At 50.0% G+C, this 27392-nt stretch overlaps 2 protein-coding genes across 5 annotated transcripts in view; one reads left to right on the plus strand and one right to left on the minus strand.

Annotated features, from left to right (window-relative positions):
• Nucleotides 1–20771, minus strand: part of SPECC1 (sperm antigen with calponin homology and coiled-coil domains 1) — a 109402-nt gene extending 88631 nt beyond the window's left edge. Inside the window, exons 1-2 of one of the 4 annotated variants that reach the window (XM_028707580.2) lie at nucleotides 20682–20771; nucleotides 10418–10531 (exon numbers count right to left, since the gene is read on the minus strand). The gene's annotated coding sequence lies outside the window, so the exon portion shown is untranslated. Of the gene's footprint in view, nucleotides 1–10417; nucleotides 10590–20681 lie in introns of those variants that run through there. The other 3 variants (XR_003703835.2, XM_077919781.1, XM_028707586.2) reach the window with 3 other exon arrangements.
• A 246-nt stretch (nucleotides 20772–21017) lies between these two features.
• TIMM22 (translocase of inner mitochondrial membrane 22) lies at nucleotides 21018–26769 on the plus strand. Its single transcript, XM_028707602.2, has 4 exons — nucleotides 21018–21307; nucleotides 23735–23931; nucleotides 24728–24800; nucleotides 26259–26769. The coding sequence occupies exons 1-4, from the start codon at nucleotides 21061–21063 to the stop codon at nucleotides 26333–26335; spliced, it is 594 nt and encodes a 197-aa protein (XP_028563435.1). The 5' UTR covers nucleotides 21018–21060; the 3' UTR covers nucleotides 26336–26769.
• The last annotated feature ends 623 nt before the right edge of the window (nucleotides 26770–27392 follow it).

Genomic DNA, 27392 nt, shown 5'->3' on the forward strand with positions numbered 1-27392 from the left:
CATAATTCTTATATAAAATTTTGATTCATATATTTCTGTTTGGCTACCCGTATTTAGTTGCCTTATTCTCACAGTCGAAATGGTACGTATAAATGCATTTTATTTACTTATTTGTTGCAGGTAATACTCCACCTTCTCCTCCAAGGAGCTCAAGGAGGTGAGTACATTGCTCCCTTCCCCAATTTTATTCCCACAACAACCCTGTGAGGTAGGCTGGGCTGGGAGAGGCAGTGGCTGGCCCAAGTGAGCTTCATGGCTGAGTGGGGATTCGAACCCTAGTCCGACACGCTAACCATTGCACAACACAACCACAGAAGCAGTAGCGATTATTTGAATAGAAATACCTTCCAGCGCACCATCATGTGCCCACATGACCTTTGTGTATTGATGTACCTGTTCATTTCAGATGCCCAGGTGCAATTTGAAACCTGCCCACCCTGCAAAGCAGACATTGTCTCCAGGTAGAGTAGGACATGGGGACAGCTTGCTGAGCCCCTTTCTCCACCCCACTCCTTGGCAGAGTTAGAGAACATCTGGCGCAGGCTGACGCAGCATCTGGAAGAGATATTCCACATGTTCTCTGATCCCTCTCTCTTCACACAGAGAACATCACAAAAGGATCACAAGAGTGATTTTCAGCTGCCACAGTTTTAGAAGGCCCCCCCTCAACAGTAGCCCCCCCCCCCAACTGGAGGGACGAGAGGCCTTGAATTATCACTCAGGCACAAACTCTGCAGGCCAGAAGGTTTGTTGTTTATTTATTGCTTTTGCATCCTGCCTTTTCTACTCTGAGGTGGTCAAGGTCGCGTGTACGCTCTTCCCCTTCCTCATTTACTCCCCACAACCACAGTGCAAGGTAGGTTAGGGTGGAAAAAGGCTGTAAGTGGCCCATAAGCTTCGAGACTGAGTGGTGTGTCTCCCAAGTATACGTTAACACTGTCATGTAAAGTCCTAAATGACTGGGGTCCCAACAGTCAAAGGGCCGTCTCCTTCCATGTCAGTCTGCCCGGGGGTTAAGATCAGCAGAAGAGACCCCCCTTGGCATCACCCTCTGTGGTTTGAGGGGTGCTGGAGCATGGCACCAAGGCCTGGCTGAAGAGGAATGTTTTTGCCTGGTGCCTAAAAGTATACAGTGGTACCTCTGGTTGCGAACGGGATCCGTTCTGGGGGCCCGTTCACAACATGAAAAGAACGCAACCCGCAGCAGCGCGTCTGCACATGCGCGAGTTGCGATTTGCCACTTCTGTGCATGTGTGTGATGTAATTTTGCACATCTGCGCATGCACGAGCGGCAAAACCCGGAAGTAACCCTTTCTGGTACTTCTGGGTCTCCGCGGGATGTAACCTGAAAGAACGTAACATGAAGCAGACGTAATACTAGGTATGACTGTGCAATGAAGGTGCCATGAGAGCCTCCCTGGGGAGAGCATCCCACAAATGTGGAGCCACCACAGAAAAGGCCCCATTCTCGTGTTGCCACCCTCCAGACCTCTCATGGGGAGGTCACATGAAGAAGGGCCTCAGAGGATGATTGCAGAGTCTGGGTCAGTTCATATGTTGAGAGGCGGTGCTTAAAAGTTCAACTTTCTGACAGTGAGAGCTGTTTGACAGTGGAACAGAAGGTGGTTAGCTCTCCTTCCTGGGGATTTTTAAAGTAGAGGTTGGGCGGACATCTGTCAAAGATTCTTTAGTTGCGATTCTTGTAGTGGAGGGGCTTGGGCTAGATGACCAACTCTATGGTTCCATGAGAGTCATATTACACTTTTAACTGGGATGGTTTTGCAATCTGCCCTGGAACCATTTGATTCAGGGAGAGGCCTCGAAGCACAAATAATAAACATATCGGCGACCCGTCTGCCACGTATGTCTGGGCACCAGGTGCCCATCAATCCGTCGTGTCGCTAGTGCTTGTCAAGGAAGGAACACCCGCTTGTCTTTTATTAAAAAGCTGCCTTTCAATTCTCTCCCGCCCACTCGCCTGCCTTCAAAGGACTGGTGTTCTTGACATCCGGTACAAAAAAAACAAGACATGGGTAAAGCAGAAACGGCTGGCTAAGATTAGTTGCCGTGGGGCCTCTGCTGGGAGACAACCCCTTAACCCTCTCCTGGTGCAACACTGCGATGCGTTTGTGTTGAAAGGGACAAAGGATCGGCTGATAAGGGTTAAGGATGAGAGTCATTCTCCTCTGCAAATAATTTTGCCATATCTCTGCACAGAGCTTTTGACCAGCCAAATTCAATCACCCATGAGGCAGATACACAGAGGTTTGCCCACACTCAGAGGAGGGTGCCCGTCGCACCCCTGCGCGGGGCCCACTGCCTTCCAGTGAGAAGGCACACCTGCGACAGATGCAGAGCAGGCTTCTCCAAAGGAGGCAGGTGATTATTATTTTAGCCCTCCTCAAAAAGCAAAGCAAAGTCCTATACGGCCTAGGACCCTTGTACCTACGGGACCGACTCTCCCGGTATGTCCCACGGAGGACCTTACGGTCTTCAAACAAAAACATCTTGGAGGTCCCAGGCCACAGAGAAGTTAGGCTGGCCTCAACCAGAGCCAGGGCCTTTTCAGCCGTGGCCCCAATCTAGTGGAACGCTCCGTCACAAGAAACTAGGGCCCTGCGGGACGTGACATCTTTCAGCAGGGCTTGCAAGACAGAGCTGTTCCACCAGGCCTTTGGCCAAGGCACAGCCTGACTCCCTCCTTTGGTAATCCTCACAGAACTCTAGCCCAATGGTTGCGATTAATCTGACTTGATTTGATTTTAGAATGATTGATTTTAGAATGCTGTGTTACTTTTATTGTTGTTAGCCGCTCTGAGCCTGGCTTTGGCTGGGGAGGGCGGGATATAAATAAAATTTTATTATTTATTATTATTGTTATTTTATCAGGCAGAAGAGCAAGATGTGCCTTGAAGTTTCGGGCAGTGGTCCAAACCGAAACCCCCCAGTTCTTTGACTAAAGCAAAAAGATAGAAGGTCAAAGAAAGTCTCTGGGTTGGGGGTGTTGAGGGGAAGGGGGAGGTTGTCACAGCTTCCCTACCGGGGGTTACAGAAGTCAGGAAACAGCAGCGAAACCAAGATAGGACTAGGAGAGGTCGAAAGAGACTCCCTTGAAGCCCGTTGGAAACCGCAGCGTTTGAGAGATACCAACCTCCTTCCTGACTCATCTCGGCCAGACACAAGCCAATAGATAGGGAGGATGGTTGACGGAGATGAAGATTCGTGAAACACATTGATGGGGAACCCAAGCAGGTGCCAGGAAGCCCGGTGGATTCCCTGCTCTCCGCACCCCCACCCCGCAATACACACACCCAGTGCTATTTTTCTAGAAAAAGGGGTGCTGGAACTCGCCATTAACACCTCCCTCGTTCTCTCAGAATGGCGAGAGGTGCCAGAACTGAGTTCCTGTGAGTTCCCCCTGGGGGGGGGGAAACCTGTGGTGTGCAGGGAGAATTTCACCAGCCTGGATCTCAGGGCTTCGGCCCCGCAGAAAAGGCCCCGTGATGCTACAATTTTAAAATGTTAACGAACTAGGCCACCGCAGGCATTTGACAGGTAATCGATATGCAATCAGCACTGCCGACACCCAGCAGGAAAATAGTTTCCTTAGCATGAGACAGAGAGAGATGGGAGAAGAATGGCTGGGGTTTTCTAATAGGGAAAGCTGCAGCCCACAAAGCACTCCCTGACTGGCTTCTTTTGGGGCTTGGAAGAGCCAGGAAGAGCAGCGGCTGGGAGTTTGGCTCACAGACTTTAGACCTGTGGGCTAGGAGCCTCAGGTAGATGGAGGGGAGGTGAACAAAACTCAATCAGAACTGCCTGGCAATCCTGTAAACACAGACTGGACTTTTCCAGTCCAGTGAAATATAGAGACAGTCCTATCGGCTCGGTTGGTACAGCACGAGACTCTGAATCTCTGGGTCGTGGGCAAAAAGGTTCCTGCGTTGCAGGGGTTGGACTAGATGACCCTTGGGATCCCTTCCAACTCTGCAGTTCTATTGTTCTACAGGAGCAACCGGGAATTGATAAATATTGTTATGAGTTTGGAGGGGGAGGAGGCTGTTTGCAAGATCCTTCGAAATCCTGGATCAAGGAAGTGTTCAGATATAAGCCAGACTAGCTACCTGCGTTGAGGCGATCGCTTGGGTGATGGGCCATTAAGAGAGCCAAGGGAAGGAGCTCTGAGTGAGATGGCTAAAGCATCCATGACAGAGGGCCATCCAACCTCTGCTTAAAAGCCTCCAAGGAAGGGGAGGCCACCAGCTCCTGAGGGAGACCATTCCACTGTCGAACGGCTCTTGCTGTCGGAAAGCTCATCCTGATGTTGAGTCGCAATCTCCTTTCTTGCCCTCCAGGGCAGGGGAAAACAAGCTCACTCCCTCTTCCATGTCACAGCCCTTGAGAGATCTGAAGGTAGCTATCATATCTCCTCTCAGTCTCTACTTTACCAGACTAAACATACTCAGCTCCTTCAACCGTTCCTCATCAGGCTTGGTTTCCAGACCCTTGGTCACCCTGGTCGCCCTCCTCTGCCCACCTTCCAGCTTGTCAACGTCCTTCTTAAACTGTGGCGCCCAGAACTGGACACAGGGCTCCAGGTGGGGCCTGACCAAGGCAGAAGAGAGAGGGACTATGACATGGGTAGGCAAATTAAGGCCTGGGAGCTGGATCCGGCCCAATCGCCTTTTAAATCTGGCCTGCGGACAGTCTGGGAATCAGCGTGTTTTTACATGAGTAGAATGTGTCCTTTTATTTAAAATGCATCTCTGGGTTATTTGTGGGGCATAGGAATTTGTTCTATTTCCCCCCAAAAATATAGTCTGCCGTCTGCCCCCACAAGATTTCCTTGCTGAAAAAGTTTGCTGACTCCTGGACTATGACTTCCCTTGACTTGGATACTACATGAAGGAAAGATGGGAGCTGGGTTAGCCAGCCCTGGCCCAATAGTTAAGTGTCTGCCTTTGTTAGTGCTGCAGTTTGCAATCTCATTGCAGCCTAACCCTGATGCCAGCCTTCTCCAGGTTCTCCCCAGCCACATGCAAAAATCAGTGGGCTTCAGAACACCCCACCCTTTCTCCAAGAGGCCTTTTGCCGTCACACAATCTACCCCCAGGGATGGGGGCAATCTGCCTCTCTGAATACCAGTTGCTGGGCAGTTGCACATGGGGAAAGGGTTCTGTGTTGCCCCTGGGTCCTCCTCGCAGGCTTCCCACTAGGGGCACCTGGCTGGCTGCTGTGAGAACAGGATCCTGCACTGGGCAGGCCCCCCTTGGGCCTGATCCTGCAGCAGCCTGGCTCTGCCCCCTCTTATCTCTCAGCTGGATCTGAAACTTCACTCCACCCACCACCCTGGCTCTCTAGATTTCCTGGCAAACGGCAGCCTTGCATTCCGCGAGGGACAGAAAGGAATTGTTGTGTGCTAAGATTCGTCGCGATGCATCAGCCAGAACTCACTGACATGTGGGGAGGAGGAAGGAGTGATGAAAAGCCGAGCTTTTGCAAGAAGCTCCCCCAGTTCGGTGAGCTTCTCTAGATTTACTGCTGTTTTTAAAAGTATACCTGCCATATATTTGCAGAATAACTCGCAAACCCCTGGGACTCAAGAGCGTGACACCCTGCGCAGGACAGAGTGACGAATGGGCCCTGGGGCAACGTGGGCTTAAGTGGAACGGCTATGTCATTTTCGCTGGTTATTTAAGTGTGTGAAAATTATTGTTTACGGTGCTAAAAGTAAATCCTTAGTTCTTTTCAGCCAGTATTTATTTCTATCCTACCTGCATATACCCCGCAGCCTTAAACAGGAAGCTGCCCTTTTACTGAGCCAAATCCGTTGGTCTACCTAGCAAGATTCTGGTCCTCAGAATTAAGGGGTGGTTTAATAGGAGAGTCTGCGAGCTGGATCCTTTTTTAAGTCTGGAGACTGAACCTGGACCCTGCAGCATCCAAAACACAGGCAGTCTCACAGAGTTACCTAGCTCAGCATTGTTCACCTTGCTCAGTATTGCCTACACTGACTGGCAGCAGCTCTCCAGGATTTCAGACAGGGAGTCTCAACTAGCCTGACCTGGAGATGCCACCAGGGACTGAATGCTGAGAAAATGCTCTACTATGAAGCTATGGCTCTTTAACATACAAAGAACTCAAGGAAGGTCGCTGCATCCAAATGCTACCTCAAAACCAACCCATCAAAAATATATTCATCTGTTGCATCTTCTACACAGCATAGGCTGATGCTGACAACTCAAAACACGTGGGGGGGGGGATAAATGTTTCTACCTGGTGCCAAAAGATAGTCCATGTCGCACCAGCCCAAACTCAAACTGGCTGGGGAAGGATATTCCAAAACTGGGGTGCCACCACTAAGAAGGCCCCGTCATAAGACATGGTAGGCTGCACTACGTACCTGACCTCCCACCGACCTGGTTGGTGCTGCATACCTGGAGGAAGCAGGGTAGGGGCGAGGCTCCTGCTGGCACACTTGAACTGAACTGCCATTGCATCGCTCCTACCCATCTCCACCCTGGGATGCAGCAGCAACTCAGACGGCAGGAGGTCTGGCAAGCCTGCCCACAAGAGAACAACACTGCACAAACCTACCAACACCTATCCCAGTAGCCGCTGCAACATCCCACAGCAATTACCGTACTTCTGGTTGGAGAACAGGACCGCAAAGTTGGGAAGAGTGTGGATTACATCGAAGAGAGACATTTTTGGGTTTGCGTATAGGGCTTGCCAATCAGAAGGTTGGCGGTTCGAATCCCCACGACAGGGTGAGCTCCCGTTGCTCGGTCCCTGCTCCTGCCAACCTAGCAGTTCGATAGCACGTCAAAGTGCAAGTAGATAAATAGGTACCGCTCTGGCAGGAAGCTAAACGGCCTTTCCGTGCGCTGCTCTGGTTCGCCAAAAGCGGCTTAGTCCTGCTGGCCACATGACCCGGAAGCTGTATGCCGGCTCCCTCGGCCAATAAAGCAAGATGAGCGCCGCAACCCCAGAGTCGTCCACGACTGGACCTAATGGTCAGGGGTCCCTTTACCTTTTATTGGTTCAGGTGGGTTTGTGTTAAAATGAGAACCAAACTGAGTTCTTCTCCCCCATCCCTACTCACTACACATACGATTAAAAAGTTAAAAAGTTGAGGTTTGGCCCAAGGCCACCTGGGAACCTTAGTGGGTGAATAAAGGATTTGAACCCAGGTTTCTACATAATCTTAATACATCGCAAGGAAAAGGCCTCTCTCCTTCCTATTCCTTTTGCATGGAATGGACTATCTCAGATGATGGAGGAATCTTCTCCAGTGGAGGCAGGATGACCATCTGTCAGGGATTCTACAGCTGCGACTCCTGCATTGCAGGGGGTTGGGCTAGATGACCCTTGCCGGTCCCTTCCAAATCTAATATTCTATTATTCTGCCAATCGACCTCATCAGACGATCCCTAGAGCTCTAGGAGACATAGGCAGTGCTGAATACCAGCTGCTGGAAATCGCAAGTGGGCAGAGATCTGCTCTTGTGCTGAGGTCCCACTTGGGACATCTGGCTGGCCACTGTGGGGAAAGGATACTGCGTTAGATGGGCCTGATCCAGCACCCAGACTCTCTTCTGATGGTCTAATGTGATAAGAAAATGCACCCAAAAACCGAAGAATGCTGGAAGGGGAAAAAACTATAAAACAAAGATGATTTGAGGGGTGGGTGGGGAGATGAATAGCCTCTCCTTCTTTCACTCAGTGCAATAAGAGCATTGGAAGTGCCTGGGCTGGATCAGGCCAAAGGCTCCCCTATTCACAAGCATCCTGTTCCCCACAGTAGCCAAGCAGGCGGATTTGGGGAGCGCAACAGCCAGACGCGAAGTCACTGGATATTCTCCTACGGTGGCTGGCAATCTTGGGGACGCTGCCCTTACACATGGAGGCTCATATTAGCTGCCATCTGTGGCTGACAGGAGAGGGCAGGCATTGCTGCCCACACAAGGAATCTGCTCACGTGCTGTGACCCATTCAACAGCAAAGGGGAATTCCTGAAGATGTTGCTGGACTCTAAATCCCATCAGCCCCCAAGCCAGCCTGGCCGGTTCCCTGTCCTTCCTGCCTTCAGTTCTGCTGCTTTTGCAATATACCCCCTCACTTTCTCGCCTGCTGCCATTGGGAACGCGACAGAAGAAGTCGAGCCTGCTGGATGAGGCCAGTGGCCCACCTGGGCCAGCCTCCTGTTCCCACAATGGTCAAGCAGGTGCACACAGAATCCTAGAAGTGACGTGATCCCAGAATCATGGATTTGGAAGGGACCCTGAGAGTCATCTAGTCCAGCCCCCGAGGTGGGCTCGAACCACCCACCTTCTGGTTAACAGCCAGACACACTGACCCACTGCACCCCACGGATAGCGAACAAGCAAGCAGGACCTGGGCATCCGCTGCAGCTCTCCCCACCTGCGATTCCCAGGAAACTGATGTTCACAAGCACTTACTACCTCCAGTCGTGGAAGCAGAACACAGCCACTGTGGCTAGGAGCCATCAACAGACTTCTTTTCCAATAATAATAATAATAATAATAATAATAATAATAATAATAATAATAAATTTTATTTATACCCCCCCTCCCCAGCCAAGACCGGGCTCAGGGCAGCTAACACCAGGTATAAAAACAATTGATAAAAATACAACTTAAAAACAAGATTAAAATACAACATTAAAACAATGTGTCTCGTCCTCTTTTAAAGCCATCCAAATTGGTGGCTGCCACTGCCTCTTGTGGGAGCGAGGAGAACATGAGACCCTTGAACTGAGGACAAGATGGGCTCCCAACTCTCATTGGCCCTCGCCCAGCATGAGGAAGGATCTGGGGATGATGGGCTTCCCCCCCAAAAGGAACCCTGGGAACTAGTTATTTTGCAGACTATGGAGGATGGGGCTGTAGTTCAGTGGCAGGGCACCTGCTTTGCATGCAGAAGGTCGCTGGTTCAATCCCTGATGGTGTCTCCAGGTAGGGCTGGGGGAGAGACTCCCTGCCTGAAACCCTGGAGAGACGCTGCTGCCAGTCAGTGTCCTTAATACTGAGCTAGATACTGGGCCAATGTTCTGCCTCAATGTAAAGCACCTCCCTGTGTTTGTATTTCGAATCAGCCCCTCAATTCAGAACCACAAGGACTTTGTGCTTTGCTTTTATTTGGTCTGGCTCTGCGTGAGGCAGATTCCTATGCTCTCATTTAAGCCAGCTCTTCACCACAAGGCCTGGAATCTCATTTTATTTTTAGGGGAAGGGCTGTAGGTCACGGGGAGAGTCTGCATGGTTCAATCCCAGGGCCAGGATTGTCCCTCCTTCTGAAACCCTGGAGCGCAGCTGCCAGCCAGTGCTGGCAGTACTGAGCTTGATGGACCAGTGGTCTGACTCAGCAGAAGGCAGCTTCCCATGTTCGGACCAGACTATGTTTATTCATGCAGCTCAATGTCATCTGCTGCAGACAGAATCTCTGCCATCCCAGAGACAGGTTTCCCTACCCCCCCCCCCAATCTCCCTCCTCTCTCTCTGGTCCTTTCCGGGGATCGAACCTGGAACCTTCTTCCTGCAGGGCACCTGTTTCGTCTCCTGAATTGAGCTAAAACTACCACCACCTGTCTTTTCTCAGCCTTCCTCATTCCAGGCAATCCGTAGCAGAGCAGCCCTGGAGAATGCTCCTGGGTTGCTGTTGCTAAGCAAACTCCAGGGGAGGGAGAAGCCAAACTCAGGTGGAGCCTCCAGGTGCAGAGAGAGTGTACCCCCAGATGCTAGAGTCAAAAAAGGAGTGGAAGAGGGGAGACTTGCTGCATTTGTGCCCCTGGGCTTCCTAGGAGCGCCAGCCCGGCTCTGTTGGGGAGGCAAAAGCCTGGCTGAGATGGTCTGATCCAGAGATGCTTTTGCACGAAGCTGAGAGACTCTCTGTCGCTAAGGAAACTCCGCAGAGGTGGGGAGGGGGGAGCAACTGACAGCAGGTCCTTTAATCCGGCTAAGCACACATGCACAGGAGCCTCTGCTAGATTCAGGAGACACAGGGAGGCGAAATAATATTATCTTTTTGCAAAGCATGTCAGCTTCTGCAGGGAAAAAGGGAAGCCACGTTCCACGTCTTCTGAGGTTTCTCTCTCTCTCTCTGCAATCCAGCGGAAGGGCGCGGGAAGGTCTCGGAAAAACCAGAAGCCGAGCAGCCTTTTTCCGGCAGGGTGCTGGCTCAAGAGGCTGGGGAGGGGAGATAACCTACGGTCCAGCTCCCCACCCCCACCCCGTTGCCCCATAGGGGGCTATTTCTAAAGCATCTCGGAATCCCCACCAGCTGGGAAAACACATGGGGGGGGGCAGAGAGAGAGAGAGAGAGAGAAAGAGGGAGAGATGGATCTCTCCATCCCTGCCGATAAATAACATTTTAAAAATGCGGAGAGGGGGACTCACTTGTGCCGTGGGATCGCGCTCTTTGCTGCATCAACAGGAGTGCTGTCCGCCTCCAGCCTCGCCTGAGCAGCATCTGCACACCAGACTCAGAATGCAGAACTCTGTGGAGCTTCTCTGGTCGGAAAACCACATTGCAATGAAGGAGAGAGAGAGAGAGAGAGAGAGCGGCTGCTTGAGAAATGATTCACAGACGGAAGCTTACGAGGGTGGTGGTTCCATTTCTTCCCCCTCCCTTTCTTTTTTGGGCATTCGGTACGCACATACACACACAGGCAGAAGGCAGCTCACTAGCGGGCTGCAAGGAAGGGGGGGGGGGTAACCAGCCAGGGAGCCTACCTGGACCAGAGGAGTTTCGGGGGTGTGTGTGTGTTAGATTTCTGCAAAGTGGAAGGGATGGACTTCTGCATGCAGCACAAAATTAAACTTGCTCCAGTAGGAGGCAGGGATGGCCACCAACTGGGATGGCTTTAAAAGAGGCAAATTTGTGGCTAGGCTGTGCCCCCATAGTGAAGGCAGCAATGCTTTGGAATACCTGCTGCTGGAAACTGCAGGAAGGGAGAGTTGCTCTTGTGTTCGAATCCTGCTTGCAGGTTTCCCACGGGCATCTGGGTGGCCGCTGGGAGAACAGGATGCTGGACTGGCTGGGCCACTGCCCTGACCCAGCAAGCTCTTGTTATGGTCTTAGGTCCCAGATTCAAAGGACCCTTCTCTGTCCGACACCCTGGAGGGCCACTGGTGGTCCCAGCAAGACAAAGGCAGAGCCAGAAGGATAATTGTTATAACCCGGTGCAGAAGGCAGGCGCTTGGGTTTCCTGTAAGCGTTGCTCCGTGTCTCACACACTCAGCGGTGGTGACTCAGATGAACATGGCAACGGATTCCCTTTGCAAAGGGGGGGGGGCATGGCTTGCATGCAGAAGAGGTGCCAAGTTCGATCCCAGGCAGGTTCTGAAAAGCTTTCTATTCTTATGATAGAGACACATGCAATGACAATTGTATTGGAGAGGCAGAGAGCAAATGGAGGTCCCCTCGCTCTTTTCTAATGCTAGAAATCCAGGTTGGCCATTGGATTCAGGACTGACCAGCAGGAAGTGCTTCTGCACGCAAGGGTGGGATTAACCTGTGGAACTCATTGCCACAGGATGTCAAAATCGTAGAGGACAGGCCTAGCCAAAGGCTACCTAGCCTCGATAGCTTCACAGAGGCTCTGCGTGCAGGAGAAATTTTCTTCTGCGTAGGCACACAAAAGCACAAGAGCGGGTTGCTGACCTCATTGTCCGGCGCTCAGATCCCGATTAACTTGTGCGACGGGCAAGATCAAGGCCGACTGCCCGAAGGCTGGCAGAAGTGCTTCTACAAAGCAAGGATCCTATGGGGCCCTTTTTCCTATCGCTGCCTGGCAATTACACCTGCAGGCTTCTGCATCGAAGCAGCTACTCAGCTATCCCAAGATCCTAGTCCTCATGATTCTGAACAAAGGCAGATCAGGCACTTTGCCCCTGAGCTACACGCCTTCCTTGGCTGTATTTAATTCCGACCCTAAATAAGACTCCAGACTCAAAAAAAGGACATCTTATCTCCCTCTCACCACTGTGTCCTGGAGAGCAGCTGGTTCTATCTATCATGCCAGGCTGTTTGCGCTCTCTCGAATTATTAAAAAAATTGCCAGCTTCCATGCTAAAAAAGACAGCAAGGGACCTGTGTGGAGAGGGCTTAACTTCAGACAGCTGTGCACAATTATGTGGCGGACAGCTATAAACAGCCCAGCCGATTCCTCCCTAGCCAGCTTCCCCAAGGCTGGCTTAGCAAGAGGCGCCACCATACCCTCTCTTGGACCAAGGGAGAGGCTGGGAAGAACCAAGGCGCTTCCGTGTGCTAGGCAGAAGTTCTTCTGGTGCTCCTGGGCGGCTGAAGATCAACTACAGTGGAGGGTTGTCCCCAAGGCTCTGTGTTTCAAGGGATCTCTGGGGAGACCAGCCTCTTGGTGGGGGGTTCACCTCCTCACTCGGGACGCTTGAGGGGCAAGATGCGGATCAGGGCCGGTGGCGGAGGGTGGAGTTTGAGGTCCCACCCCTCTTGTGGGGTCTGAAGCCTGTCTCCCCGCCCCCACCCCAGTCTCAGAAAAGGCGAACGACAAGGTGATAAGGAAACTTCCCACAATTCCTCAGGGTGATGCCGGACCAGGGGCATTGTGGGAAATGGAGAGGGTGAGGCTATATCCAGCCATCTCCCAGAGCTGCTCAGAGCATCAGGCAGGAAGGAATAACAGGAAGAAAGGGTCCTTCTGGGATCCCTCACTGCTGCGCGACTCGTGGTGCCAAAGAAAAAAGTTCTGGTTGAAATGAGAGCACAGATGGCGAGGTGAAAAAGGAACAGGGAAGCCAAGACACACAACAGCCAATCCGGACTTGGGTTGGACTAGATGACCCTTGGGGTCCCTTCCAAGGCTACAACTCTTTGATTCTACGAACTACCTAAGGAGATTGGTCACAGTGTAGATCAGCCTCTGCCCATCACTGCCACCAAAGGAAGCCCCGAGTGACTTGCGGTTGCAAAATGACATAACTATTTAAAAACAGTTAAAACGAGCAGAATTACGCTTTCTGGAGAATTTAAGCTCTGCTGTTGTGTTTGTAAAAGGAGACACTCTGCCGGTTTCAGTTTCTAGTCCTCATGGATGCAGATGTGCCCTTGAAAGCAGACAGGCGACTCCTAGAGAAATCTAAGGAGCCAGAAAGCTTGTCAAATAAGATTCCCAGTAATAAGAAAAGGAATTTTTTTTTTGGGGGGGGGGGGTAGGTGGGAAGATGCCAACCTGCTTTGCAGAGCAGCTGCCTCCTCCTTGTGACAGGAAACAGGGCCAGTGGGGATAATTTGTGGAATGCATGTACAGTCGACGAAATGCGGGCTTCTGTGACGGAAAATCTGTGTTTCCTTTTAAAGAAGTTTTTGCAACACCCTGTTTGTCAACTGTACTGTGGTCAAAGGTACATCTATTTTATTTTATTATTATTTCACAAGATTTATATACTGCTTGGCTGTAAAAAACAAACAAACTACTGTGCAACGAACAAAATTCAAAACGCTCCACAAAAGGAATAAAACAAAAAAACTGTCAATAAAAAGAGAGTTAAAAACAACCCCTCAGGTATTAATAATTAAAATTGATGGTGGGCTAAAAAAAAGATTTATGTCTGCACCCATGAGGACTAGAAACCTAAGTTTCGCTCATTAAAGAAAGCATACACCTTCTCCTCCTTTGCCCCGCTGTCCTGCAGCGTGCTAATTTAAGAGCTTCAGTTAAACAGAAACACAGTGGAAGGGAGTTGTGAAAACAGCTCCTTCCATTATTCTGCCAGCGGAGAAAGTCAAGGAGGGAGGGAATCAGTTTTTTTAGGCTCAAGGGAGCTGTTACAAAAGAACGCCAAGCAGCTCTTGGCTTCCTGGCTGCCTTTTCCAAGCCTTGTATTTTTGGACGCAGGGTGGTTTTCCACACAACCACTTTTAAGCTTCCCCTCCCACCCCAAAGAGGAAGAGAGCACTTAGCGAGCCAGAGGAAAGAAATAATAATAGTGATGATCATCATCATCAGAATGATGAAAAAGAGAAGTGCTTGAGAAACATGGGGCAGAAAGAAGAAGCCGCTGCTCATCTGGAGACTGTTCCCCTTTTCCTTCTGAGCTTGCACACTTTGAATCTGCTGGCTTTGCGTTCCCACAGACGGACGAACCTCAAACAAAATGAAGCTACTGCCGCTCGATCCCGTCTCTGCGATTATTTATTATGGTCTGATTTGGTATTTCTGTCATTGAAGTATTCATACGTTGCCTTCTCATCAGCAATATAAAAACATTTTTAAAACACACACACACAAAACAGTTATTAAAATTACTAGCTGCTGTTATGTGTCCGTCACTGCTTGCCCTGCGGAGGGTGGTGTTTTATGCCACGATCTCTTAAATATGGGTGGCCGTTTTAAGCAAGCTTGATTGCAAGAAGCTGCCCCGTATCGGGTGGCTAACAGATTAATTAATTGCCTGACCCATCGTTGCTGGGATAGGGTGTAAGATGACCAAGGAATGGAGGCATGCCATTCCTTCCATACTGAGCAACCGCATATTTAGAATTAAGGAGCAGGGCGTTCTTCCCCCATGAGGCAGAAGGAGGAGCGCAACTCAGCGGCAGAGCAGCTGCTATGCATGCAGAAGGCCCCCGGGATCAACCCCCAGCTGAAACCCAGGAGAGCAGATCTCCTGGCGGTCAGCATAGTTAGATGGACCAATGGCCTGACTCAGTATAAGGCAGTGTCCTAGGTTCCGATTCAATCCGCCTCACGCTAGGAACCATGAGGACTAGAACCCTTATTCCCAAGGGAAGAGCTCAGTGGGAGCATGCCTGCTTTGCATGCAGAAGGTCCCAGGGTTCAACCTGGGAATGTCCCCTTGTCTGAAGATCTGGGCTGGGGGAGAGAATCCTGGAGCGCCGCTGCCAGTCAGTGCTGACAATACTGAGTTAGATGGACTTAGGGTCCTCGTATTTACGAGACCGCCTCTCCTGGTATGCCTTGCAGAGGACATTAAGGTCCATGAATAATCATAGTTTAGAGGTCCCGGGCCCTAAGAAAGTCAGATTATCCTCCACCAAGGTCAGGGCCTTCTCAGTGATGGCTCCGACCTGGTGGAATGCTCTGTCCCATGAGACCAGGGCCCTGCAGGATTTAACTTCCTTCTGCAGGGCCTGTAAGACAGAGCTATTCCACCTGGCTTTCAACTTGAACTTAGCCTGATCTTTTATTCCCCTCCCTTCCCTCCTTTTTATGAAGATTACCCGCTCTGGGATCCCACAGCTAATTCTCCCCTGGTCTCCTCGCTGGCCCAAATAGGACTAATTTAGCCAGCTAGCCCTGGTGATCATCTAATGTTTATTGGATGGATTATCCCCCTAAATTGATTTGTGAGTTCGGAATTTATTGTTATTCACATTTTATACTGTATTATGCAGACAGAGGGCCTTCTCGGTAGTGGCGCCCACCTTGTGGAACACCCTCCCTTCAGATGTGAAGGAAATAAGCAGCTATCCTATTTTTAAAAGACATCTGGAGGCAGCCCTGTTCAGGGAAGTTTTTAATATTTAATGCTGTACTGTTTTTAACACTTGATTGGGAGCCGCCCAGGGTGGCTGGGGAAACTCAGCCAGATGGGCAGGATAGAAATAAATATATTATTATTATTATTATTATTATTATTATTATTATTATTATGATGTTGCATCAATTAAGTGTTTTAAATTTTTTGTTAGCCACCCTGAGCCCGGTTTTCTGAACCGGGAAGGGCGGGGAATAAATAAAAAATTATTATTTCTTCTTATTATTTATTAAACAGCATAAAGCCACTTACTGTGCTGTTACGGGACAGGGCTGTTTCTCAGAGGCAGAGTGCCTGCCTGGCGTGGCCCTGGGTTCAATTTCTTGAGAGCATCTCCAGTTAAAAAAAGAATGGGGGGAATCTAGACTAGACGTTTATTTGGTATAAAGGCGGCTTCTGATGCCTGCTGGATTCACAACACAGAAGCGGGGAGGGTCAGGAATCTGCTCTGACCACTCAAGGCTTAGCTCGCAGAAAGAGAAACTGAGGGACGCTGGCAGGGAAGGGAGACGTGGACTCTTTTCAGAAACACTGGCCATAATCACAAGGGAAAGAAAAGGAAGCCACAATGTTTGGACAGGCCCATAATTAGACGGCGAGACGAAGGCCCTGATCCCGCTTTGACTGCAGCCTCCGAGCTGGGAGAAGACGAGGCAACAGTCCAGTTTAAACCACAGGTCGTTTTGAGGGCTAAATGCTGGGGCTGTAAATACCACTAATAAACTATCCACTCCCAGTCCTTGTGGCCTGAAGAGATAGCAGGGGCTACAGAATAAGATCTGCCTGGAGCTACTGATGCGAGGAAACTTTGGAGCGGATCCTGCCAAGTTCGACAGCGTGTCTGCCTCCGAGGGTGCTCAGCGGTCCGGGCCCAGCTAAAAAGAAAACAGCTGAGTCGTCAGCCGGCTTCCCCTGCGTCGTCGCACAAGCTGAACTGCTGATTCCTCAGGATTTCGGACCCGCCGACACAATGGGCATGGCGCGTGGGTGGAGCAAGCAAAGACACGAAACAGGAGAAATTGGCACGGGGTGGGCAGGCAGAATATATCCAAGGGCATATGGAGAGCAAAAAGTCCCAAGAGGAAGAGAGTTGAGTTGGATTGCTCAGGGAGAGAAAGAGAGGGATCGGCGTTGTTGCATAACCAAAAGCACCACCTCTCTGGAGAGAACTTGAGCGTTAAGAGCTTAGGGAGACATCCAGGGCTGAGAGACAGACAAGTGTTCATACAGATGCAGCTCCGAGGGCCTTCTGGCGGTTCCTTCACTGCAAGAAGTGAGCTTGCAGGGAACCAGGCAGAGGGCCTTCTCGGTGGTGGCACCTGCCCTGTGGAACACCCTCCCATCAGAGGTGTGCAGGAGTGTGTGGAAGCTAGCCTGCAATGTTGTTGTTGTTGTTTAGTCGTTTAGTCATGTCCAACTCTTTGTGACCCCCTGGACCAGAGCACGCCAGGTCCTCCTGTCTTCCACTGCCTCCCGCAGTTTGGTCAGACTCATGTTCGTAGCTTCGAGAACACTGTCCCACCATCTCGTCCTCTGTCGTCCCCTTCTCCTTGTGCCCTCCATCTTTCCCAACATCAGGGTCTTTTCCAGGGAGTCTTCTCTTCTCAGGAGGTGGCCAAAGTATTGGAGCCTCAGCTTCAGGATCTGTCCTTCCAGTGAGCACTCAGGGCTGATTTCCTTCAGAATGGAGAGGTTTGATCTTCTTGCAGTCCATGGGACTCTCAAGAGTCTCCTCCAGCACCATAATACATCCATTCTTCAGCGATCAGCCTTCTTTATGGTCCAGCTCTCACTTCCATACATCACTACTGGGAAAACCATAGCTTTAGCTATATGGACCTTTGTTGGCAAGGTGATGTCTCTGCTTTTTAAGATGCTGTCTAGGTTTCCCCTAGACAGCCTGCAATACAAAGCTAAATTTTACATCTCTTGCCCCACCCACTTTTGCCTCTGGCCCCACCCACCTCTGGCATGTGACACCCCCCGCCCCCCAGAAAGGGAATGTGGCCCCGGGGCTGAACAAGCTGCCCTGCTTCTGTGCCGCATCCTTTTCACGAAGGACCTTCTGCATGCATAGAGCACATGGTCCACCGCTGAGCCCCAGGCCCCAATCCATAACCTCCGTTTTACTCGTGGTTCAGTGACGCCCCCCTCGCTTTGAGGGATAACCTCCCTCCTCCCCACCTGCGATGGTACCCCTGGGCCAAGCTGTCAATCACGCCTCCTTCAACACACTTTATTAAAAATAGCAAACCGATTATTTCTGCCACAACAGCCATAGCCGCTCAGGGAAGGCTGGCACCCGCCTGCCAGCGAGGCACCCTGTTCCAGCAGTCGCTATGGTGACGGGATATTTAAAGGGGGAGCAGGGAAGAGAAACGATCATTCTTCTGCACAGGGTGGGTAGGAGAACGCCACGCTCGCGAACGGAGGACAGGTTCACCGGCAGTTCCAAGCGAGCGTGGCGATGGAACAGTGTGCCTTTCCTCTCCAAGTTGAGCAGGCAAATGTCACATTAGAGCAGCATCACTGGCCGAATTATGTAACGCAGCAAGGCTTTCCAGTGGAACACACACACTTCTTTGAAAAAGTCACATGTGCAGCGATAGAATATGAGCCCCGAGAAAGCCTGCAGGATCAGAGAGGCCACAAGAGCGCTCTCCACTCCTGAGGGTCCCAGCAACTGGTATTCAGAAGCATTCCTGCCTCTGACCAATCTGGCTATTAGCCATCAATAAAACTCCCCTCCATGAATCTGTCTAATCCTCTTTTAAAGCCATCCAAGTTGGTGGCCATCACTGCTTCCTGTGGCAGGGAGTTCCACAGTTAAACTCTGCTCTGTGTGAATAAGCTTTTTAAAATCTGCCCTGAATCTTCCAACATTCAGCTTCGCTGGATGCCCACAGATTCAAATGTTATGAGAGAAGGAGAAAAAATATTTCTCTTTCCACTTTCTCTTTCTCCCGTGTACAGTTTTATAACCTTCTATCATGTCACCATAGTATGGAACCTACCTAGCAATATGTTTTTGAACTTACGAAGCTTTAAACCTCACATCAAATATTCACACCTAATGTGAAGGGCCGGCACTGATCAGAAGCTGCTGCCAGTTAGAGTGGACAATATTGGCTTAGATGGACAAGAAATCTGAGCTGGAATGAAGCACCTGCAACTGTTGGTGCCACAAGAGACGGATGCGGGAGGCATTTTGGAGAAAGAGCCATCACATTCCACACTATTTCCTTGGGTTAAATAGGTTTGGCATGCATTTCAAAAGCCTACAACATCTGCTTACTCACCAACGTGAAAACAAGTGCACTATGAAAACCTGTTATTCCAGGGGTGGCGTAAGACATTTTGCACCTGAGATGAAGTCAAGATGCACAGTAAAGCTGGCAAAGTTTTTTGGACACTTGAGGGACACAAAGCAACACAGAATGGAAGATGGCAGGATCCCCAAGGACGTAGTCTATGGAGAGCTGGCTTTAGGGAGTAGGCCTGTCGGCAGACCAATTCTGCAGTACAAAGTTGTCTGCAAACGCAACAGAAAGGACTGGCAACACTACCTTTGTCACAGGCCTGTGCAGAGCTTGTTGGGGGGGGGGACCAACTGAGCCCCCTGAGATCTGGGGCAAGTGTACCCAGCCGCCCCCCACTCTGCATGGGCCTGTCCTGCCATGTGCCCTTGCAGTGCCTGGAGACAAAATGGTCAAGTTGTATATCCACAGCAGTGACCAGAGGAGGAATGACCGCTGGGAGGAGCACAAAAAGAAACAACATCTGCAGCAGCAGCACCGGACGCCTTCCATCTGCCCCAGCTACAACAAAACATATCTCTCCCATATCAGTCTCTACAGCCACAGCAGACGCTGTAACTATTCAACAGCTTGACTTCACCCAGGGATTTTTCCCACCATAACTCAGTTCCAGCACCTCTCAGGTGGGTTCCATTGCCATTATAAGACAAGGGAGGAGTTCATTGTGAGTTCCAGCACCTCTTTTTCTAGAAAAATAGCACTGACTTCAGTTCACCCCATTGTTTCACCAGACATGGATGTCAACAACTGTAGGAGGAAATCCCACAACTGCTTCTTCCTTGGGTGTGGGATACAATAATAATAAAAATATTAAATAATTGATCTGCTGGCCTTTCGCAACATCCCAAATCAACTGCTCAGGGGCCGGCTCATTTCCAAACCACCTTCAAGTATCTGAAAATACTTATTTTCTGAGCCACTAGTCTTCCTCACACCCCCAACTGTTAATTAGAGTTGGTGTGCCAGTCAATGTATTTATGTTATGAAGGACAGTATACAAATTTAATTAATAATAATACATTGTCAACCAGCCACTTTGTATTTAACCACAATCAAGCATTATCATAACTTCCAGGAAAGCCCCAGGGTACTTTAAAGATTTTAAAAGTTCACTATGCCACAGGCCCTGGTGGGTTAGAGCATCAGGCTAGGCCCAGAAAGGCCCCAACTCAGCCACAAAGCTTACTGAGTGACCTTGGCTTTGGAACAACTGCCACCTCTCGGCCTAACCCCCCTAATAAAGTTTTAGCGAGGATAAAAAGGGATATGGAGGAGCCACACTGAATGGAGAGTCAGATAAAAATAGCACAACCCAGATATTATGATATAGTTGGTCAGAGTAGCAGACTAGGGCCTGGGAGACAAGGGTTCAAATCCCCACTTGGCCATGAAACAAACTGGATGTGACCTTGGGCCACAGCCACTGCTTCTCAGCCTAACCAACCTCACAGGGTTGTTGTGGGGGTTAAATTAGAGCTGGGGTGGAGGGAGACTCCTTGGAGAAAATGGTGGGACACAAAAGCAATAAATAAAAAAGTAACTATTCAAATTCCTGATTTGTGCAATGGCTGAAACACTTGGTCAGTTGGCAATCAAGGCACAGCCTTGACAATTCCACCCCACCCCTCAATACAGCATTGTAATAATGTAATTATTAATTGCATATATAATATGGTATAATAATTCAGCCCCCCTCTGCAATATCAGGGAGCCCCTTTACACAATTCGCGTGCCTCTTTTCTCCCTCAGCAGCAGCCCTCAAGGACCCGTCAGCTCTAGGCCCGCCTCACCTGGAGCACACTTACCTGTCCCTTCCAAAGATGCTCCCGTCTGGTCCTCCTTTGCAAACTCTCTCCTATGCAACGGCTCCTAGCACGCCCGGCAGGGGGCCACCTCGCGCAAGTCAAGCGCTTCCACCGCCCCAGAAAACTACACGTCCCATGCTGCTTAAGGCCATCCCCGCAGAGCGACGCGCCTGGAGTGCATGCCGGGAGTCGTAGTTTCGGCGGAGGCAAGCGGCGTGAGAGGCGGCGCTTGCGCAGTGTTGCGTTTAAAAAACCGCCGAGCGGCCAACATTTCCCGTGAGCCTCGGCAGCACGAATCCTATTGGGAGAGCCGGGCGCTGCGGTGCAAGGCATGACGGGAGCCGTAGTCTTGGTTTTCTGAGGCGGGGAACGGACAGTTATGGCGGCGGCCTCATCTTCCACGGGCCCGAGTAGGCCCGACGAAGCTGCGGTGCCCCCCGGGGCGCTGCAGTACAGCCTCTTGCTGGAGCACTTGGTGGGCGAGAAGCGCGGGCCGAGGCAGGCGAGGGCCTTGGACCCGGCCGCCCTTGGGGGCTTCCCGGCGCCGGCCAAGAGCCCCGAGCAAAAGATGGTCGAGCGGGCCATGGAGAGCTGCGGCTTCAAGGCGGCGCTGGCCTGCGTCGGGGGTAGGTCGTGGTGAGGAGGAAGGGAAAGAGGGGTTTCGTTTGGCGGTGGGGCGTCTCTTTTTTTTTTTGGTTTTGCGAAAAGTTACTTCTCGGGCCTTCCCAGCGGCCTACCTTGCAGGGATGTCGTGAGAAAGACCTTAAATAAAGAGCGCATGCGTCCGTTATGCTCATTAGCGTCGGTGCAGCTACATTTGTGGTGAATAACAATGGATTTTTATTCTCTGTTTTATTATTTTAAATTTCTAATTTTTATTATTAACCCCAAGTTGTAGAATCTGAGAGGTGTAATAATAATAATAATAATAATAATAATAATAATAATTTTATACCCTGCTCATCCTGCTGGGGTATAAAAATTATAATAAACTTAATTGCATCTCTCAGCTTCTACAACTTGGGGCTAATAAGCACTGGCCTACCTTGCAGGGCGTGCTCTGGTCCAGGGGGTCACGAAGAGTCGGACACGACTAAACAACAACAACCTTGCAGGGCTGTCGCAAGAACAGCCACAAGGAAAAAGAGCATAAAATGCTTATTAGCAACGGCACAGCAAGCCTTGTGAAAATGCGTTCCTGCATATTTGTGGTTACCGTAATAACAATAATTGTGAATATATTTATTTTATAGCATTGCATCTCTCTGCTTCTACAACTTGGGGCTATGAAGAACCAACCTACTTTGCAGGGTTGTTGCAAGAACGACCATAAGTGAAAAGAGCACTGCGTAAATTATTATTAGCGATGGCATAGCAAGACCTATTAAAAGTTTTCCTGCAGGCCCACAATATATTTGTGGCTGATAAAGAAGCAGGAGAGTTTCAGTGTCATTCATAAAGGCATGCCCATTTGGAAGCCGTCAAAAAATACGTCCTTGCTATTATTGAGCCTTTAGTGGTATAGAAAAGCATCTGTATGGCACTTTAGAGCAGGCTTCCTCAACCTTGGGCCTCCAGATGTTTTGAGACTACAGTTCCCATCATTCCTGGCCACTGGTCCTGCTAGCTAGGGATCATGGGAGTTGTAGGCCAAAAACATCTGGAGGCCCAAGGTTGAGGAAGCCTGCTTTAGAGCACTTAGAGCTCAATAATAGTAATGAAGAATTGTGCACTTGCTTATTAAACATTTAATGAATGCACTTTTCTTTAGCTGGCTCATCAGCTGCAAAGCATTAAGTGGCAGGATGTTTGGTATATATAATAATGCCTTTATACAAATCTATGGTGCGACCACATTTGGAGCACTGTGTATGGTTCAAAAGGATGTTTTAGATGTGGAAAAGGTTCAAAAACTGGCAGCCAAGATGATCAAGGGGATGGAGCAACAGCCCCATGAGGAAAGGCTGCAGCATTTGAGACATTTTAGTTTAGAGAAAAGGCGAGTCAATGGTGACATGATAGAAGATAGATACAGTGGCGTAGCGTGGGGGGTGCAGGGGGGGCCGGCCGCACCGGGCGTAACATCTGGGGTTAGGGCAAATCCACGGGTTAGGGGGCGCAAATCCACAGGTTAGGGGACGCAAATCCACGGGTGAGGGGGCGCAAATTACTTGCCTTGCCCCGGGTGCTGACAACCCACGCTACGCCGCTGGATAGATAAAATTATTCATGGCATGGAGGAAGTGGAGAGAGAAAAGTTTGCCTCATAACTCTAGAACTCCGGGACTTACAATGAAGCTGAGCATTGAAGGATTCACAACAGACAAAAGAAATGCCTTATTCACGCAGTACATAGCAAATCTATGGAACTCACTCACACAAGAGGCAGGGATGGTCACCAAAGTGAATGTCTTTAAAAGAGGTTTAGACAGATTCATGGAGGGTAAATGTGATCAGTGGCTACTAACCTTGATGGCTATGTTTTCCTTCCATTGTCGGAGTCAGTATGGCCCTGATTGCCAGTTTGCTGGGAAACAGAAGTGGGGAGCGAAGTGCTGTTGCACGCAGGTCCTGCTTGTGCTTGTAGCGGTGGGTGTAGGAAGGGGGTGCGGGCCACCCTGGGTTACATCACTGAGGGGGGTGACCATGGAGCCTGGCCTGCAGCCCACCCAAGCCACACATCTCTCCTGGGGAGTGACACAGCGGCTCGGGTACCTGCAGGCTCTGCGCTGCCCAAAACCTCCGTGAAGGTTTCGCACAGCGTGCTCTGCCCTGGCTTGCCCCGCCTCCGGGTGCAGGGCATTTGCGCTACCCCGGGCGCCCGAGCAGCTAGCTATGCTCCTGGCTTGTGGGCTTCCCATCGAGGCATCTGGTTGGCCCCTGTGAGAACAGGATGCTGAATTAGATGGGCCACAGGCCTCCCCTGATTTCATGTGTCCGAGCAGAGTGGCTTGAAATTGAGATGAGGAAGCTTCTGAGAAACAACACTGAAATGGAATTTGGAGCCTGTCACCCTGCTAATTGCCTTGCCAACTTTTCTGTTTACTTGGCAGGATTTGTGCTGGGAGGTGCCTTTGGTGTGTTCACGGCTGGCATCGATACCAATGTGGGGTTTGACCCCAAGGATCCATACCGCACGCCAACAGCCAAAGAGGTCTTGAAAGACATGGGGCAAAGAGGGATGTCCTACGCCAAGAATTTTGCCATTGTCGGTGCCATGTTTTCCTGCACTGAATGCCTGGTGGAGTCTGTGAGTAACTCTCCGGCTTTGATCTGCTGGTTTTTTGTAATGATTTTCTTATTTAAATATAACATCTTACACTGTAAGCTGTCATTCATGCCAGCCTGAAAGTCACAGTCTTCAGTAGCACTGTATGCATGACTAAAAGTGACACTCCTGAATATCTCTGTGGTCTTCCCACCGGGCCATCTCATCTAGTTGGCCACTTTGATCTGACCCAGCAGGGGAACTCTCATGTTCTCATCTCAAGCCACTAGATTTATTCCCCACCCAACAGTACAAAAGCAGCACTGCTGCTGCTGTTGCGATTGATTGATTGATTGATTGATTGATTATTACAGTATTTCTTAGGTGCCCTGGGCAAGATACAACTATTTATACAAGATAAAATATTAAAAACAGTTTCAGATAAATTAGTCGCAAGAATAGGGTGGGTCCTGAAAGATGTGGATTTTCAGCATATGACAAAAGCTTTTGAGGGTTGGTGTTTTGTTTTTGGTTTTTTACAATCAAGCTGTATATAAATTGTATGAAATAAATACAAAAGGCGCCTGGCTCACCTCTGTGGGGAGGGAATTCCACAACTTAGGGGCTGCCACAGAAATTGCCCTCTCCCAGCCCACCCCACCCTTTGAACTTTCAAGGGCAGTGGACCAAGAGAGCACCCTCTGCCAATAGTAACACTCAGGAGGGTCCGTAGGAGGAGGTGGTCTTTCAGACATCTGGGGCCTAAGTGGTTTAGAATTGGTGCTGTATGCAGAGGTTCATGTGGCTGGTCTTGATGTTGTGTTTCTCATTTCCCTAGTATCGAGGCAAGACTGACTGGAAGAACAGCGTGATGAGTGGGTGCATTACTGGAGGGGCCATTGGCTTCCGGGGTGAGTCGTGTTGCCGTTGAGCAGTTGCTGGGCTCATTTGGATCCTGATAAAGACAGAATGCTGCAGGTTCTACTGGTCCTAAATGTTATGGCCAGGAAGTAATATGAGCCATAGCACAGAGCAGGATGTTGCACTGCAACTCCCACCTCTCCTATCCTAGGCTGTGGCAGCTGTGGCTGATGGGAGTTGGAGCTCAACAGCATCTGGGGGACCACAAGTTCCCCACGCCTGGCTACAATCCTGGCCCTATTTAACTTGGAATAAGCCTCACTGAATTTAGTAGGACTTACTGTAGTAGACATGGCTGGGACGCGGGTGGCGCTGTGGGTAAAAGCCTCAGCGCCTAGGGCTTGCCGATCGAAAGGTCGGCGGTTCGAATCCCCGTGGCGGGGTGCGCTCCCGTTGCTCGGTCCCAGCGCCTGCCAACCTAGCAGTTCGAAAGCACCCCCAGGTGCAAGTAGATAAATAGGTACCGCTTACTGGCGGGAAGGTAAACGGCGTTTCCGTGTGCTGCGCTGGCTCGCCAGATGCAGCTTTGTCACGCTGGCCACGTGACCCGGAAGTGTCTCCGGACAGCGCTGGCCCCCGGCCTCTTGAGTGAGATGGGCGCACAACCCTAGAGTCTGTCAAGACTGGCCCGTATGGGCAGGGGTACCTTTACCTTTACCTTTACTGTAGTAGACATGGCTAGAATTGTGCTGTTAGTCTTAGCGCCTGCTCCAAGGTGCTGGAACTGCTTGCTGAAGGTGAATTGTCTCATCCCTTCTCTGATGACCGTCCGCTAACAGACAGGTGCTTTTTTCTGTTTATACAGGGCTTTGTCCTTATAAGCTGACTTGTGGCCACTGTAGATGCTGTGGCTCAGTCAGGTGGTGTTTTCCCAACTGACTGTTTGGATCATGGATGGAAAACCTCTGCCTTGGTCTAAGGGTTCAATCCTTAGGATGGCCTGTAGTTTCAGTCTCCACTGGAATCTCCAAGTAGAGCTGGGAAAAGGACTCCCTGCTTGAAAACCTACAGAGCTGCTGCCATTCGGTGTAAACCACACTGAGCCAGATAGAGCCGGGCAAGTTAAAAATTAAGAGTGTTAATCTTCCCTAAGAGTATTAAATGGTTTTCTGAACAGCTTCTAGCTAAGCTTGTTATGTTGGGTCCGATTGGTTTAAACTTCTTTGAGAGGGAAAGACAGCTGGCGCTACCTGAATCCCATCTCTGCGTTTGCAGCCAGGAGTTGTTGCTTCTGATCTTACTGAGTGCTTCAGTTTCTAGGGCCAGGACCTGGTTCAGGTCATCCTCTGTAGGGCTGAAATAAAAGGAATATTTTACAAGGGGTTGGGACCAAACCTGCTAGTGGAAGTGATCTTTTTTGCTTTCCCGCCAACAATATAGGCTTAGCTACAGGAAAGAAACTTGATTATTTGCTGTTGTGCTGATTGCCTTCTGCTTTCGCCTTGCAGCTGGCCTGAAAGCCGGGGTCCTTGGCTGTGGGGGCTTTGCTGCGTTCTCTGCAGTGATTGACTACTACTTACGGTAGCAGCTGATGCCAATGAAGGAGGACCTTCTGATGTGAACTGTGCAGGACAGCTGGCCCAACTCACTTCCCTGTTCCTGACAACCGATTAAGGAAAGGGGAAAGGTTTCTGAGAGCTGTGTCCTAGAAAACAGGATATGCATCCAGCCGGTGGGCAGAGTCAGCGAGTCATCTAAGCAAAGTGTTGTTCAAACATCGTTGGAGAGGTACGACTAGGTGTTAATTCCAAGGACTGCCTGTATTCTGTCAACTCCTTCTGCTAAGTGTATGCATTTGCTGTGGCAAGCATAAAAGCTGTTACAGCGTGTCAGCACTTGCTACAAACACAAGCTCGTAGCTTCATGACTATGTCGGATACAGGAGAAAATTGAAAGATTTAATTTATTCCAGGCCTTGTCAAGTGTTTGATGCTAATGAAACAAGAACAATATTTCCTAGATGCTGTGGTTAGTTGTTTGTCAATGGATATCAAATTTAAATTAGATGTCTGAAATGGAGCTTGACACCTACAAATTCATTGAGGCGAGATCGTTCTACAGTTATTAGTCATGTTCGCTACATAGAACCTCCTTTTGCAGGGGCAGTATACCTTTGAACGTCAAACAGCAGGGCACAGTTGTTGCTTTCATTTCCTGCCTGTGCATATTGCAGAGACGTTTGGCTGATTACTGCTGGAAACGGTGTACTGGGTTAGAAGGATCCAGTAGTGAGGCTATATGTAGATTCCTGTTACACGAATAGCAAGGAGTAAAGTACATTCTCTTGGGTACAGACAGTGTAAAGCTGGAAGCAGCTCTCCTGCCTCCCACACTAAGCTTGGTACCCTAGGGCCCCTCTCCCTACTACAGTACATTCTGGGAAGAGACCTTTAGGAGAAAAGCGAGGATGACTCTGCCAGTGACCAAGAAAAAGTAGGGTTTTGTCCCCTGCAGATGTTACAGATGCTTGTCAGGAGAGCTCAAGCTTCCAACTGGCTGAAGCGTCTTAAAAGAGAAAGTTGAATAAAACACCAAAGAACTTGGATGGTTTATGAACTGCAGAACTACATCAGGGAGACCTC

The sequence above is a fragment of the Podarcis muralis genome, chromosome 15 (genome assembly GCF_964188315.1).
Source record: "Podarcis muralis chromosome 15, rPodMur119.hap1.1, whole genome shotgun sequence".
NCBI lineage: Eukaryota > Metazoa > Chordata > Lepidosauria > Squamata > Lacertidae > Podarcis > Podarcis muralis.

What these genes read in the sequence shown, in the direction of transcription:
- TIMM22 (XM_028707602.2), top strand. Translation starts at nt 21,061, where the DNA reads ATGGCGGCGGCCTCATCTTCCACGGGCCCGAGTAGGCCCGACGAAGCT. An exon ending in CTGAATGCCTGGTGGAGTCT is followed by an intron (nt 23,932 to 24,727) that starts GTGAGTAACTCT and finishes TCATTTCCCTAG; the next exon opens with TATCGAGGCAAGACTGACTG. An exon ending in AGGGGCCATTGGCTTCCGGG is followed by an intron (nt 24,801 to 26,258) that starts GTGAGTCGTGTT and finishes TTCGCCTTGCAG; the next exon opens with CTGGCCTGAAAGCCGGGGTC.